Raw genomic sequence first — 16610 nt, 5'->3', positions numbered from 1 at the left:
AAACAAACGTTTACCTTGGGTTTTTTTTTTTTTTTTTGACCCTGAAAAATAGATATACAAACACATTGAGCTTTTCCAGATGCATGTCTGCGGGTTGTAAGTTAAAGAGGAATACACTTCATTTGTACGTCCGATTTCTACTCGATTTCAGTTTATTACAACATCCTTCCACCGAAAACCGACTTTTCTGCGTCCTGAGACAAGAACCAAACTTTTAATTGACCCAGAGGACCTGTTGCACGGTCACATCGTCATGGTCCTGGACGTGTAGGAGAAGATGTCTGCGGACTCTGTCCGACCCGTGTCCGGGTTCCCCCCTTCCTCCTCCTCCTCCTCCCCGCGCGCGCTCAGAGACCGTGGTCCGTCTCCTCCACCTGCCAGCATTCAGCGCGCGTGTCCTGAACTGCACCCCAGGACAGATGACAATTTCACACCTCCCCCGAATCACCAGAGCACTGCCTCCCACCTGCGTCCCTTCAGTTCGCCCCCGCGTCTCGTCGGCTCGAGCGTGAAGCAGCGCGCGGCTGCTGTTGTTCGGGATGGACTCGAAGCGCGAGAAGGATCAAGGTAAGTTTGGACGGCGGGTAGCTTGTTGCTACGCTACGGCTAGCCGCTAGCCGCCGATGCTATGGCCCGCTGAGCTCCAAGCTGGGGGAGCCTCCCGGTTGTTTATGTAACAGTTGTGTCATCACAGGGAGGGGGACAATTCCGATTTAATTAAATAGCCCACCCACTTTCATCCGGGGTGAATCACCAACACCACCACCCCCCCCCCCCCGCCCCCCGAATCCACGCAGCCGCGGCGCCCACAGCTAGCGACCGACCCATGCTAACAACAGTTTATGTTTCGCTCCTCTGAGGCGAAACTAAACACTTTGTACACGTGCAGGTGCCACGCAGAGACATCCGCCCTGCGCCTCCACTCAGCCATCCACCCTGGCTTTCTGCGAGAAACGGTGAAGCTGCGCTCTGAAGCTGACACAACAGCCTGGAATAGGGTGGGAGAACAGACTCCAGAGCCTCATTATTTTTGCAGATCGTGGTTGTTCTTCCTCTCTGTGGGGGGGGGGGGGGGGGGGGGGTTGTTTGGTTTGAGCAGGCTCGCAGAGGAGAATCCATGTGTGGCGCTGACATTGCCTCAGGACACCAAACCAAATATAACTCTTCAGTCCTTATTCATGCATGCAACTGGCGTGATATAATACCTTTCAATAGAAGCACAGTGCTGCAGCTGTGTGTGTGTGTGTGTGTGTGTGTGTGTGTGTGTGTGTGTGTGTGTGTGTGTGTGTGTGTGTGTGTGTGTGTGTGTGTGTGTGTGTGTGTGTGTGTGTGTGTGTGTGTGTGTGTGTGTGTGTGTGTGTGTGTGTGTGTGAACTGGCAGAGGAGAAGCTGCACTGAAATTTATGGGATGCATGATTTGTTGTTCCCTATATAGAGATGATCACACGGGCTGTTTGCTTGTTCCTGAGTGAAATGAAGTGACATCCAGCCTTTTGCTTCTGGCCATGCTGACTCAGAAATATGCAGTGGAGGTTGTAAACGTGCTGTGTGTTCATGCTGCAGTCTGCCGTCCTTCCAGATGCTGACTGCGAGAAGATAACATCTGTGCTGCTCAAGTCGCGTACAGGGGAGTTTGATCTGGAGTCCATACTGTTTCTCAAATTGAGAGGTCTTGGTAAGATAAAATAATATATCTGTATGTCTTTCTTGGTTTAAAAAAAAAAAAAAAAAAAAAAGCTTTACTGTTAACGGTTTTAATTTGTTTTTGATCTTGTAGGTATACGTGACCTTGGATGTATTGGAGAATGTATCAATTTAGAGAGACTGGACCTCTCTGGTAATAATATCACAAATTTAGCTCCTCTGTCATCCCTGTGGCTCCTTTCTGTTCTCAATCTGTCAGCCAACAGGATCTCTAATATAGGTACTTTTTCTTTTTATAGCATGAACGTCTTTGGTTGAAATTAACAAGTGCACGTCTGTTGTTGTGAGTGGACAAGTTGGTACTCTGTATTTGTTGTTGTCTTTGTGATTTGCAGAGCCTCTGCGCAGCTGTGACAATTTACAGACCCTAAATGTGGCTGGAAATATCATATCCTGGTACGATTGATCAATTGTGTCCCGAGAATTATGGTTTTCAAAGTGTGGGGGGCACCAGAAAGCTTGGTGGGAGTTATGTAATCTTGATAATGAGAAATATGATGAGGGTAAACAATTAAGTTTTTTTTTTAGTTTTTTTTTTTTATATAATTTTGTTTATTAAAAAACAATTTTTGCAAGGAGAATAGAGATTTTGTTTTTCTTATTGAGCTTTGGGGCACTACAGTTACAGATTACACTCACCACTGTCTGAAAACCACTGACCTTTAGGATTAAGAATGTGAATAAATCTGTAATTACTATGTGAATTTAACATTTAATTTAATTTTTTTTTACAAATAGTTCTATTTATAAGAGAATGCCTTTTTTTTCCCAACAGCATTGAAAACCTACGCTGCCTTGCTTCATTGAGGAAGCTAGAAAACATACGGTTTAAAGACAACACGTACAATTACTCCAACCCAGGTACCTTTTTTATGATTTTATCTCAAACCTTTCAGGTTGATTAAGAAATGTTTATATATATATATGTTGGCAAACTTAAAATCTCTGTCAGTCTGCAGGAACGCGTCATACAGAGCTGTACTTCTCGAAATGTTCCCCAACATCAAAGTGCTGGATGGTAAGATGGTTCTTCTCCTATTTATTCTGTAAGTAGACATTCAATATCTGAAGAAAGATAAAATATCTGGTGGTATTTAAGAAAAGGCTTTTACTTCCCACTGGGGGGAATGTAGTCATCACAGTAGTGCCACATTGCACGAGCGCATACGATCATGAGGGCACCCAGAGAATTAATATAAATAAATAAATGACACAAGAAGGAGTATTTACGAACAAAATATTCCAATCTGGCAGAAAGATTCATTTTTCCAGCTGTGAGAAATTATAACAATAACTGCAATACATTTATTTCACCACATGAGGCACTCAGGGGAATGAATTATATTCTTATCACTTTAGGTTGTATCATGTGGTGCATCAGTTCAAGGTGATCATGATTGCAAAGATGTATGTAGATGTAAGATATAGATGTGAATGCATCTCCTTAGTGATATATTAGTTATTCATATATCATAATGTAATTACATACTGGTCCTGCTCACTTGAGATCAAATTGTACTGTGTGTGGTCCCTGAAGTATAATGAGATTGACGTTGCATAATAATTAAAAAGAAATAAAATAATCAAGTCTTTTTTACTTCAAATGTGTTTAAATTGAAGGTGAGAGAGTTGTCGGACGTGGGAGCGACTTGTACCAGTTATGCAAAGACATTGACGACACTATCAAAGGTATACATTTACTATATATATATATATGACCTGTTTGTGTTCAGTACCTCATCACCATGGCCTACATTCCCAGTGCTTTCTTTAAAAATGAAAAGAATCTAACTCAAGAATGTGTTATTTTTCTACCATTTTTAATTTTAATGCACAATTAGCTGGCGTATATAAGAATGGACAACTTGTGGAGCATCATGACTGCAAACCATGGGTGGAGGACAATTACTGGGAGATAAAAAGGTCAAACAATGCCATTGTTGACGAAGCCTACAAACAATTCAATGGTAAGAAGTTCCCCGCAAGGTTGTAGTTACATGTAACGTAACGGGCTTGTCATTTATTGGGGGATTTTGGGTGACGCTCCTGTTCCCGGTGTTTCTTCGTGCAGATGTTCTTCATGAGTGCCGCCTCCTCAACAACAGAGCCACTCACGTGATTTCACAAACGGAGAGATCCATGAGCCTGAAGAAGCAGCCGAAGCAATACGCCATCTGAACGCGGCTATTTTCCACCTTCATGTGCAATATTTAGCAACTTTATTTTGTTGTATTATATACCATGACTAATGTACTGTAGGCGTTTGAAAGGACCACATTCTATCCAAATGCTTGATAACTGTCATTGCCAGACGTGTGCTGTGTGCTGCAGGGTGTGGTATTTGTTGAAACTAGATGCACCCTATGCATTCAGTCCTGGCTTAAAAGAAACCTTTACCCTTACTGACAGCCCTCAGTTTGGTTCGACGATGTCTTTACGTGCACAGTGTGCATTTTTGTACCATGGAGCTTGCATTTTTGCTCAGAGCTATGCTGCTTAAGAGTTTCTATACGTTTTCAGTGATTAAGAGCTTTTCCTCCATTTTGCATAGCTGGATAGTTCGGGGAGTTCATGTAAAACGCGCTGTGCTTTCTTGATATGTTGACTTTTTTGCAAAAAGCGATTGAATGATTTAATCAGCTGTTTCTACTTGTTTTATACCATAGAGTTTATTATGTGCAAATTCAACTTAAATAAAATGCTTACTAAGCTTCAAAAGTGCAGTTTGATCTTTTCACATATCTATGAATTGATTGAGGGAAATTTAGTGGCTTCACACACACACACACACATGAAAAATAAACCTGTCTTTCTGTTGAAAATATTTATTCAGCTTTGATACAAAAGAAAAGGGGAAAAGCATGCAAGATTACTATGGGTTTATAAGAATAGGTCAGGAGTTGATAATCGTCCTTGAACATCTTGGCTCTGCACCTCTCTGGGCTTTGTGGCTGCAGACCTTTGCAAAATGGTAAAACTCATCCTGCATTCGGCGTTTTGGGGATTATTGGGGTCAAATTACTGCAAATCCGATCATCTTTATGTACACTGCCCTTCGCTTCTCCAGACAACACAGGTTTCTATGGGTTCAGCATCACCGTGTTGCCCACTGGCGTCACCTCCTGGTCGGCAGTGGTCTAACAAGCGGGGAAATGTCTACCTAAAATGACCAATGTCAGACAGTGTGTTTTCGTAAACTCTCTTTTCTCAAGCAGAGTTTGGATTTACGTCTATGTATCTCCGTGTAAAACAGGTCAAAATTATAGTTTTTACAATGCAACACGTCGAAATATTGGTGCTACTTCCGAAATAGATACCTCCAAAATAAGAGCAAAGGGATTCCCATTAATCGCTAAAAAAAATAAAAATGAAAAAACATATAGAAAGAAATGAGGCACTGTATACTTAGATCATGCCGTAACGAAATAATTGAAGTGGAAATTGATCGTGGTGGTACCAGTGTGGTACATACGTTGTAATCCTGTTTTATTTGGGAAGATCACACCGGATATCCTGTGTGGAGCTTGAGCGCTTCAGCTGTGTCGACCTTGGCTAACTCAGGATGGCAGGGAAAGCGTGGAGGTCAGCGGTATGTACACGGAAAAACTCCAAATGATGCCCTTAATGGTTGAATGATTAATTGCATGTAATGTTGTTCCGATTACATTTTGTTATGGCAGAAACTGTGGCTGTCAATCACATAGCCGCAGTCTGCCGAAATCCCAGAAACAGCACGATGCTATCAGTTAGCTCATGGCTAACGCACCGTCCACTTGCTTGTAGTTACTATAGCAACCTCCTCCCTGACTGCTATGAAGCTAGCTGCTAAGCTAACTACCCGTTCAATCCCTTATTACTACCATATTACATTGTAGTAAAACATTTGACCTGAATGCTTACGTTGATCATGTGTCTGCAACAAGCTACATTATGGAAACGAATGTCTATCATCTACAGATACTTAATCTGCTAAGACAGTTGGGTTTTTCGATCAATGACAAGGATAAAATCAAACCACAGGAAGTAAGTCGAGCTTATGTAAAACATTTCAAATGCTGACTATTCTTGCTGCATTAGTACAAGTTAGCAGGCAAAATCCCACAGTAGTGCTGCTATTCAGTTGTGAAAAAAGCCTTGTCTTTTGCAGTTTTGTTTTTCTTTCAGTCAGCGCTTCTCTGCTTTTGCACTGCTGCCATTTCTGCGTTGTAATCTAGCAAGATGAGCATTGCATGATTTTACATGTCTCCTTGGACTGACACTTAACGAAATAGATGTTGATCAGACTTTTGCAGAGCTTGACCTTCTAAATCTGGAGGGTCGGGACAAGGAGACGTCTAAAACATGCAGGGCGGTGACCTTCAGAACTAGGGTTAAGAAAACATCAGGGTTTGATAACTCAGTTAATCACTTTTATAAGAAAACTGACAAATTTCTCCTTGTTTTCATTGAGATCACACTATCCAGTTGGCAATCCCTTCAATAACATTTTAAGAATCAAAAGGGCCTCCATTTGCACACTATCCCTTTTTTAAAATGATAATCAACATGGCTGTGAGCAGCTTTATATATGACTTTTTTACTTACTAACAACCTGTCATACACAGATCTGATTGACTTATTTGTCAGGTTTTTCCATCATGTTCACAGTTATATTTATTTTGAGTGTTTCAGATTTATTTCATGTGCAGATTGTCCTAAAGATTGTTAAAACCCATCAGCTGTGAACAGTTTGGGTCTAAAACATCACCAGATGTTTATTCAATCAAATAAATGCAGTACAGCTATAAAGTCTATGATTTCACTTGCTGTAGTCTGTACAGTGCTGATATTAAATATACTAAGTACACGTCACATTATAGCACTGTTTTTAACATTCGTAACAATTGCCAGTGGTATCAGATTAATGTTTAAGACCTTTTTTTTGTTGTAAAATGAGTTTCCACTTTAACAGTTCTGTGATGTTTGTTTTTTGGCTTTTTCAATTGACAGGTGTCGCGGGTAGTTGGTGCTTTCAAAAATGAGGCTCCTCAGTCTCGGATATTCACCCGTGGGGTATGTATTTATCTAATTCTACAGTATTACTTGTTGTCACTTTGTGTTTGTGTTTCATTAAAATTGTGCTTTAAGTATGGGAATATTTTCATTTTTATCTTTATTTTGCCTTCCAGATGCAAACTGTTACTCTAATCCCTGGTGATGGCATTGGTCCGGAGATCTCCTCTGCCGTTATGAAGATATTTGAGGCAGCAAAAGTGAGTAATGAAATAGATTAAATAAAAAAGGCTTATCTTATCATAAACATTAACCATCCAACTTATAAGGCTGTAGTTGCTGATTCTAATTAAATGACAAATTCAATAACCTTTTGGATTTAATCCTAACAACAAAATTTAATTATTATTATTGTTTTTCCGTATTGGCTTCATAGAAATGAATTCACTGCTTGTATTTATATATAAACACATGTCTTTAGGCACCAATTCAATGGGAGGAGAGAAATGTTACTGCAATTAAAGGACCTGGTGGGAAATGGATGATTCCTCCCGATGCCAAAGAATCAATGGACAGGAACAAAATTGGCCTTAAAGGTAACTTGTTTAGTGTCATTTGTTACAATTATAATGGGGTGAACTGTCTGTGATGATGAAAGTGTGCTGAGATAATTGTTTTTCCTACTAAGCTCTCTCTTCATGGAGCTCTTGACTCGCTTATTAAGCACCACAAAAACTTACAGGTGCAATAGTTTGCCATTTTAAGAAACTACCAAGTCATAAAACGTTCTTAAAATATTGCTCACCAAAAGATGGCCGCCTCGCAGTGGTTGGTGGGCTTGTGTGTCTCACTGACCCCCAGAGCTATGCTGGGCGGAGGTTTGTCTCCTGGTGGGGTCACACATGCCAGAGAGGTCAAAGGGTAGAGGCTTGACGAGGGGCGAGTTTGGGGGATGGACACGGGACTAAAACTCCTGTTACGGAAATGGCAACAGAGGAACTCAATACTACTGGGTGCAATGGGCTTCTTGGCCCGGAACAGACAAGAGTGGTGATCCTTTGTTGCTTCCCAACGTGCCTGATAGCATTCATGGGCATGACTGACTAACTTATTAGTTTTAAGTGTATCCTTCTAAAAAGGTAGTTGTGGACCGAGAGGTAATAAAGTGGTTATGTACAGGGCCTTTGAAGACACCGATAGCCGCTGGCCACCCCTCCATGAACCTGCTGCTGAGGAAAACCTTTGACCTGTATGCCAACGTGCGCCCCTGTGTGTCCATCGAGGGCTACAAGACCCCCTACACCGATGTGAACCTGGTTACCATCAGGGAGAACACTGAGGGGGAATACAGTGGGATTGAACATGTGGTGAGACTCTTTGAAAAACAAAACCATCACAAGACACACACATTTCATCCTTCAGTAGTTCAAGTATTTGAACTAATGACGCTTCTGTTTTCAGATTGTCGATGGAGTTGTGCAGAGTATTAAACTCATTACGGAGCAAGCCAGCCAGCGCATTGCAGAATATGCATTTGAATATGCGAGAAACAATCAGAGAGCCAGTGTCACTGCAGTTCACAAGGCCAACATCATGTAAGTTATGTTCAGTATATGATAACAGGCCTTTTTATCGAGTGTATTTGCTGACATGAAGTGATTATCCCCTCAGGCGGATGTCAGACGGACTTTTCCTGCGAAAGTGCAGAGAAGCGGCTGAGAAGCACAAAGATGTGAAATTCACCGAGATGTACCTGGATACCGTGTGCCTTAACGTAAGTCTCAAGTTTTCACTCTGTAGTAGTTCAGTGTTGGTGGTGGTTCAGATGGATGAAACACTCAACAGAGATGATGGAAAGGAACTTTGTTTGTACGCACTCACAGATGGTGCAGGACCCCACACAGTTCGATGTGCTTGTGATGCCAAATTTGTACGGTGACATTTTGAGGTAAGTGAAGATTTAAAAAGAAGAAAAAGGGGACTGTGTTGGAATCAAGACATCAGTCCAATTTTGTCTCCCCTGCTTAGTCCACATACATTTGTGGCGCCACCTTCCTCCAGCTCTTCAGGGTTAACTCTAAATCATTTGGCTTCGCCTGGCACTATGAAGCTGGTTAATAATTTAAGAAGTGAAAGCAGGCTCTTCCCAATGTACCTCTTTGTGTGTCAGGGTGTAGTTTTCTGCATACAGTTGGGCACAGCTATATGATTTACCACGAAAGAGCAGACAATTATATAAACTAAGTAGGAGGATTACAAGCTGATCACTTCCAGAAGACGGAAGGAATTTTGGGCAAAAATCACTAATGTGTATGAAAATAGTGAGTTGGTTAGTTGAGAAAATCAAAAAGATCATATCAATCCCTGAAAATTCCTTCCACTTAGAAGTCAGTACCACATGTGACCCTTTTGATCTTCCCCAATCGACTTGCAGGGGGTCAATACAGACTAATGAATCAAACAGAAATAAATGTACATGATGCATTGAATTAGACCAGTTTGCTTTATTTGTCCATTTAGTTTTTTCAGTGTACGAGGTTCTTTTGAACAAAGTTAAATACTGCCATAGTACTGAAAGGCCAAGGTTCACCCTACAAAGCTCAGATCTCACTTTGTACCCACTTTACCGAATGTGCTTGTCGTTGCAGTGATCTTTGTGCTGGATTAATTGGGGGTCTCGGAGTGACCCCGAGTGGAAACATTGGTACCAACGGTGTGGCCATATTTGAGTCGGTATGTCTCGTTTTGGTACACTACTGTTTCTCCACATGTCGGCACTTAAAAGATCCATTTAAGTTTATTGACTGTATGACATTAATGACTCTCAAGTGCAGCGTTTTACAGACGCTTTGAACATATTGATGGATTGTAATTTCCTCCTCAGGTTCACGGAACCGCTCCAGATATTGCAGGCAAAGACATGGCCAACCCCACTGCCTTGCTGCTCAGTGCAGTCATGATGCTGCGACACATGGGGCTGCACAACTATGCCAACAACATTGAAAAATCCTGTTTTGACACCATCCGAGACAAAAAGGTGATCTTTTTGACTGGGTTCACAAATTTAGTTTGAACTTGTTCAGATTTCTAACGCTTGTGTTGTTTTATCTGCTAAGGTTCTCACCAAAGACCTGGGAGGAAACTCCAAGTGCTCCGAATTCACAGAGGCAATATGTCAAAGAGTGCGCGATATGAACTGAGAAGATTCTGGACGGGTCAGGGGTTTACTGTTCGGGTTTGAGTTACTTAACGCCATGTTGTCTCCGCACACCAAAATATGTATTTGAAAAGAGCTCAGGAACTACAGAGCCTGAATGTTTAATTTATTCTCTACGCACACTCTAAAGCACTGTCTTAAAACCTTTGACCAACAGTTTCTCGAACACGTGATATGCATACTACTCTTTGTGACGATTGTGAGCTGTTTGTGGTGAATTTCATGTATTTATTGGCTCATCTTGACTTTACTGTATCTGACATGATTTTATTTTATGACGGATGATTTGAGAAAACACAATAATGAATCAGCAAATCCAACTTATTTTTTTTTATGTGCTTCACGTATCTTCAGCTAAAAGAACATTTAAGCAAGCTTCAACAATTTCAATCTTTCACAAGATTTTTCAATGGCTGCTCTGTACATGACAATGTCATTCCTCCTGCAAATGTAATAGATGTTAAAAGAAAAAAAAGAAAATGGATTTAACAATTTCTTGTGTGACATTTCCGTATTTTAAAAAGTGATTCCTATGTGTCATCATAAGGCAGCGCTGGGATTACTTGAGGGGTTTTGGGTAACTACCCCAAAGAAAACAATACACAAAACATTCAAATTCCATGATGCAATTTAGCTAGAATGATTTTAAAGAAGTTAAAGTGAATTGTCGTCTAGATACACAAATTCAAGAGAAATATTTACGCATGTGAGAGGATGTATTGAGTGGCTAAGAGAGTATTGGTCACGATTTAAAATATTAAATAAAACATCTAAAAATTTATAAAGTATTGTTTTTGCTGTTATTTTTGAATCATTATTTTTTTTTACATTGTATGCATGCATGCACCACCCAGTAATTCATTTAGACTCTAGTTTTGATAGAGACTCTCTATGACCTTGTGGTACATCTCCAAGACGACAGGCCGGCGAAGCTTCATTGTGGGACCTGGAAAACAATAGAAAAAACAAAAGTCCCTGATCGATCTCGGTCTCAAACTTCACGCATGGCAGAAAGTTTTCATGTGCAGCTCGGGAAGAAAAGACTCTTTAATTTGCAGTTCCATGACAAATGGGAAACATGACTAAAATAAAATCGGAGTAATTTTTCAATGAAAGGCAAGCAAGCAGCAGAAATAATGGTTAAAAGGGCTAAAAAGTAAAAAGAGCAAGGTCTTGGTTACGAGTTGCTTGATCAGTTGTCTGCTCCACTCACCAAGCTCTCCTCCAGAAATGGAGAAGTCCTTCTTCAAGATGGTCCACTTTTGGATGCGTTGGGCATTAGAGGTGGCCACTGCATTCACTCTTTCTATCCCCTCTTGAATTGCCTGGTCCACATCTTTGTCCCGGCCTTCCATTATGTCAGACACTGTGGTTGCGCTGCTGCCCAGCTGTCTGCAAATCTCCACGGCCTCAGGGCTCAACTCCTCTGTCGGCTCCATGGTGTCTGTATTGCTGCAACACTGAAATCAAATCATCTTAAAGTCAGGTATTGTCAAATAAAATACCAGATTTTGACTTTAGATCACAGAGATTTCAAGGTTTCATAAAGAGGCCTCATGTCTTAATTTACCTTCAGGGTTAAAAGCAAGGACAAGAACTTCCTCTTGTCTCCAATCAGCATGGCATTGCTGACGATTGGTAGCTCGGCCTTGACTGCTTCTTCTATGGGGACGGGTGGAACGTTCTCCCCTCCAGCTGTGATGATCAACTCTAGATGGAAAGAGTGGACACTCTTAACTGCTTGTCAGTTTATGTGTCAAATTAAAACACATGTTTATTCAGCAAAGGCCTCGCCAGCCCCGAGAATGGTTGATACCTTTTATCCTTCCTGTGATGTACAAGAAACCCTCTTCATCAATCTTCCCCAAGTCTCCTGAATGCAGCCACCCATCTTCATCCAGGATTTCTCTGGTTTTGTCCTCCATGTTGAGGAATCCCATGAATATGTTGCGACCCCAAAAGCAGATTTCCCCCGTGCCCTCAGAGTCTACATCTGTCATTTTATATCGACAGCCAGGTACCACCTTTCCACAACTGGAAATGGCCAAAACAATAATAAAAAATATATAATATTTGTATCTGCTGCACCGATTATTAAAATAAAGACTATGTAGATATATAATTTTGTTTTCATTTATTAAATTTTTTTTTCGAAGAATCCTAAACTTTTCACCTCGGTAGTTTGTAAGCTTGAGGACCTGACATGAAGTGAGGCCCTGTGCTCTCGCTCATGCCGTACACCTCATACAAGCGGATGTTCAGGCCCAGGAAGAACTGCACTGTTTCAGCACTGATGGGTGCAGCTCCAGAGAAGAACTTCTGACAGCAGGAGAGGCCCAACTCAGCCCGGAGCCTCTGCAGCACAAGGCTGTCAGCCACGAAGAAGAGGAAGGGTTTCTCTTCATCCCTGCAAAGTGGGAAAAATAATCGATAGTACATTAAACAATACATTTCTGTTTGAAATAAATCTTTGCACTAATAATATTGAACAAGGATCAACTCGAAGTAAACAGTGACTGTAGTACTTCTATAAGAGAATTTAGCAAATTATACAACAGACAAATTTCAAACTAAATTCCTCAACTTACTTTTGCAGAAACCTTTGATTGGCTTCCAGACTCACTGACATTGCCCACGTCACCAGTTTCTTCTTCACGTATCCACACTGACTAATGGCAAATCTTATCTTCTCCATCATTTTCTCCCACACACGCGGGACACCCATGTGAGAGGTAGGACAAACTTCACGCAATGCAGTTACCAGGCTTCCCTTTAGAGAATATGGGAAAAGAGTGAAAGAAATAATATGTTGACAAAGCACACTATTATTTCACAGGTTTCTAAGATAATAGGCGGGCTTGTTGGGGGCCACCAGGGAGCTTGAGGGGGGAGTCATCAGCTATAAAATATCCAAGTGCCAATGATACTTCCTTTATGTTTTTGAGGAAATGTCGTTTCACAAGAAGAATGAGTAGAGTCAGATATTTCACATGAAACCACAACATGGAGGAGGCTCATCCTCTCACCCACCCCTTCTATATTCAATTAATGCTCTCCACTTCTAATATCTGCCTTACCATCGAACAAACAAACTCTGAAAATATCTTTCACAGACTTACAGTACAAAGTACATATTCCTTCGCGGGACCTTAAACTTCCATACATATTCTATATTGTTTTGCCCTATTCAGGATCACGGGGGCCTGGAGGCCATATCCAGCTGATTATGAGTGAAGGCTGGGTTCACCTCTGTCTGAAAGCCAGTCCATCATAAAGCAAACAGTGACAGACACTCGTTCTCATTTGCACAAATATTCCCGCAGAGAAGTAAGAGAGCTCACGTGTATTTGATGATCATTTACCTTCAGGGCATCAGGCTGTGCAAAGTAGACCAGTTCACCAAACTGGATGCCTGTCCAGAGGTCATACATCTGAGCAGCAACGTGGCTGAGGGGCAGGTAGCTCACCAGTGACTCCTGTTTAGTGTCAGCCGGCTGCACGTCTCCAGCCAGACTGGCATTCTTGGCAGTCCACGTGATCTACAACAATAAACAGTCAAATCAGTCGAATTCCTTCTCATGCATAATTCTAGTGGAAATGTTTGTTCACAAGTTGTTGCCTTAGTTAGTTTACATTTGTATTGTGTGAACGGTGATCAAAGTTGCGTTAAAGTCACAAGGCGTGATGAGTTTTCACACACGACAGCTGTGAAATAGTAAACCTGTGACATAGCTCCGAAGGCATCGACATTAACAGTGAAAGCTTACATTGTCATGACTGAGCATGACTCCTTTGGGTTTGCCTGTCGTCCCCGATGTGTAGATCAGGACACAGCATTGGTTGGCTCTCTGGCTGCTGATAATGTCATCCAGATTTTTATCAGAAAGCTCCACGCCCAGCTCCATGAAGTGCTCCCACTATCCAAAAACAGCAGCATTATCACTTAAACCAGCAGACATTTCTATCAGCGTCATTACATGTGAAGGAGAACTTACAGAATAGAGGTTTGAGATGTTCTCCTCAACCTGCCCACTGTACTGCACTATGGCTTTCAAATGGGGTAAGCTGTCTCGTACCTGTGGCAGCAAGAGGGAAACGTTTCACCGCAAAAATATAGACCTGTGTTATATAACATGCAATTTCCATGTGTGTATCCATACCTGCAATATCTTATCCAGTTGCTTTTGATTTTCGACCACGACAATATTCGCTTTGGAGTCACTTGCCACATACTGGCAAGCCTCTGGTGAGTTTGTGGCATAAATTCCAGTCATTATACCTCTGCAGAAGATAATACCAGATGTTGTTAGGCAATGGAGAAAAGAAGAAGTTGTTGAATGTGCCACTGCATCAGATAAGAGTAAAGAATTACAAAATATCACGAGCAACGGCTTCTGGCAGATTTAGTTTGGTGGTTAACCCACGTGTTGTTGTTGTTGTTTTTGTTGTTTTAAAAGTGTGGCCAGATAAGCCTCCCCACTCCCAGAACTCGAATCACATTGCACCCTCCAACTCTCATGCTGCACATCCTTTCTCACATGCCAAGTGGTAATATTTGGTCATAAAATGGACATCTGAATGTTTTTCACATTTATAGATCATGTAAATGGCAATTGGGATCATTTCAATTTGAAATATCTGTATTTATATAATCTGCAGCTGTCACACTTATGGATTTGTACAAAGCCTTAGCAATTAAATTAATCCTAATTACAAAAGATTCAGTTGAATCTTGTGTTCCACAATAAGAAAATGACCTTTTTGTTTTATCCTATCTTCATTTATTTTAATTTTTTTTACTTTCCATCCCCCATTCATCAGATTTGTCCTGCTGATGGACCTCGGTGCAGCATGACACCCGAGGGGAGGTCCACTCCACACTATGAAAACCACTTTTGTGAGTTGTGTGTTTCTTACCCTGCCATGATGCCTCCGATAGCGGAGATGAACCATTCAGCAGAATTGAATCCTAGAATTGCCACTCCATGAAACGGCTCTAATCCAAGCTGCACCACAACAACAACAAATGTTTTCTCTTAACATTTGTGGAGCTATGATAATAAATCATGTTATCATCATGTTGAAAAAAAAAAAAAAAAACTCTTTTGAGATCATATACCTTGATGAAGCTCTTGGCCGCTTTCCGGCAGAGCTGATAGTACTCCAAGAAAGTAATCTTCTCCCACTTGTTGTTGATCTTGCTGGCGAGTGCATGCTTGTCTCCATATTTCTCGACCGACGTTTTAAACATTTGGTGAACTGTGACAGGTTTCTCTGCACATCCATCATCTATCCTCAACAGTACTGAGCCTCCAGCGTCAGTCGTCCAAAGGGAATAAGCTGGAGCAAGAGGCGTGCCGGCTAAATCCTCTGCGATATTTATCTCTTCTAAAATGAGGGGAAATCAAATTTAGATGTCAAAAATGGAGCAGAAAACAAATCCTGTCCTTCCTCAACAGAAGGTAAACTGGTTCAGGGGTCCAGTAAAACTGCAAAGACATACCCAGGAACAACGATACTGGCTGCCCTGCAGAGTTCCTCTTGGTAAGTGACTCACCTAAAGTGTCTTCACAGTCTGCCTGCTCATGTGCCATAGGCTCCTGAGCTGCTGCCACTGCACTGAAACACACAAGGCCGACATGGATTTTAACCAGCGCATACGCACGCCACCTCGGATTCTGGCAGCAGTTTAGGGGGCTGCTTTCATTTCGTCACATGGCTCTAATTGTTGACCCGACACAATGTCAGGCTTTTGGATCAGCTAAAGCCCCTTTTGTTTGACAGCGTATATTCTGTAAAAGCAAAAGACAGGTCACTCCAGCTCGTAAAAAAAGAAGCTATACTTTCATGTACATATAGAATACATTAAGTTTTACTCCACAGGATATAACAGCTGTAGAGTACGCTGACTTTATGCTTGCATTCATCATCGACATTTCAACAAGCACATTTATCAGGCATAAAACTTATTTTTTCAGTTTTGTGCTTTGAATATGTACACCGACTGACAAGTTGCTAAAGACATTATTAAAGTGGAAAACTTTTTAACTTGCTTACCTGTCCTGACAACGATCGAAAACTTTCCCTTCTTCAGGATGGACCATATTAGTTGTTTTAGATCCCCTGTGAGTTCACATGCAGTCGAGCCTCAGAACACTTTTTCAAAATCAGTCGTGTTAAAGTGTTCAGAGACGAGAAGCCTGAAGAGTTATCCAGTTCCTCATGACGTTGTGAAACCCATCTGCACCGGACCCCTTGTTTAATGTCGGGTCCAGAATTTAAATCAGCTCAGTCCTTTATTATGTAAAACAGTCTTCTTACAAACAACCAAGTCCCACACTGACAGACAAAAAACAAACTTATTATTTCACCTTGTATCCTGATGTACTTTTTAAAACTGGTGTAAATTATCTTTATCATGGAAGCATATTGCATTAGTTAGAAGATACAATCACTGAAAGTGTAAATTAAGCAAGTTTAAATGTGCGTGTCAGGAGGTTTCTTTGTTTGTTTAATATGGCTATTATGTTGGTATGTTTGTAAGTGGGACATCATGTTTGTAAAGATGGGTAAATGAAAATCTTCACAAATTGCTCTGATTTTCCATGAAGCCTGCTTCTATAGCTGCTTTATTCGGTTAAATCATATCCAAGCTCACGCTAAGCAATTGCAAATCACCGCTAACTTTTTAACAGGC

The 16610-nt window shown here is 41.2% G+C and overlaps 3 protein-coding genes across 4 annotated transcripts; 2 read left to right on the top strand and 1 right to left on the bottom strand.

Annotated features, from left to right (window-relative positions):
- Positions 1-225: 225 nt before the first annotated feature.
- On the top strand, positions 226-4419 carry lrrc61 (leucine rich repeat containing 61). The gene is made up of 9 exons (XM_080475905.1): positions 226-567; positions 1580-1675; positions 1778-1924; positions 2040-2100; positions 2480-2565; positions 2657-2722; positions 3325-3393; positions 3546-3671; positions 3776-4419. Exons 1-9 carry the CDS (start codon positions 540-542, stop codon positions 3880-3882), a joined length of 786 nt encoding a protein of 261 aa, XP_080332031.1. The 5' UTR covers positions 226-539; the 3' UTR covers positions 3883-4419.
- An 800-nt stretch (positions 4420-5219) lies between these two features.
- Positions 5220-10693, top strand: idh3a (isocitrate dehydrogenase (NAD(+)) 3 catalytic subunit alpha). Of its 2 annotated transcripts, XM_080475901.1 has the most exons (12): positions 5235-5293; positions 5662-5727; positions 6694-6756; positions 6873-6956; positions 7178-7292; positions 7876-8063; positions 8158-8291; positions 8368-8470; positions 8580-8644; positions 9345-9429; positions 9581-9733; positions 9813-10693. In XM_080475901.1, the coding sequence occupies exons 1-12, from the start codon at positions 5267-5269 to the stop codon at positions 9894-9896; spliced, it is 1167 nt and encodes a 388-aa protein (XP_080332027.1). In that variant the 5' UTR covers positions 5235-5266; the 3' UTR covers positions 9897-10693. The 2 variants fall into 2 exon arrangements, with proteins under 2 accessions (XP_080332028.1, XP_080332027.1); XM_080475902.1 differs by lacking the exon at positions 5662-5727 and having other exon boundaries at positions 5220-5293.
- An 89-nt stretch (positions 10694-10782) lies between these two features.
- acsbg1 (acyl-CoA synthetase bubblegum family member 1) lies at positions 10783-16017 on the bottom strand (the record flags this gene model as incomplete). Its single annotated transcript, XM_080474802.1, has 14 exons — positions 10783-10859; positions 11127-11373; positions 11484-11623; positions 11730-11947; positions 12087-12320; positions 12502-12683; positions 13276-13452; positions 13681-13830; positions 13909-13989; positions 14074-14194; positions 14831-14919; positions 15033-15301; positions 15471-15532; positions 15971-16017. The coding sequence occupies 14 exons, from the start codon at positions 16015-16017 to the stop codon at positions 10783-10785; spliced, it is 2094 nt and encodes a 697-aa protein (XP_080330928.1).
- Positions 16018-16610: the final 593 nt, after the last annotated feature.

Source organism: Lipophrys pholis (genome assembly GCF_963383615.2).
Source record: "Lipophrys pholis genome assembly, chromosome: 11".
Classification (NCBI taxonomy): domain Eukaryota; kingdom Metazoa; phylum Chordata; class Actinopteri; order Blenniiformes; family Blenniidae; genus Lipophrys; species Lipophrys pholis.
This window is presented reverse-complemented; position numbering and strand designations above follow the sequence as displayed.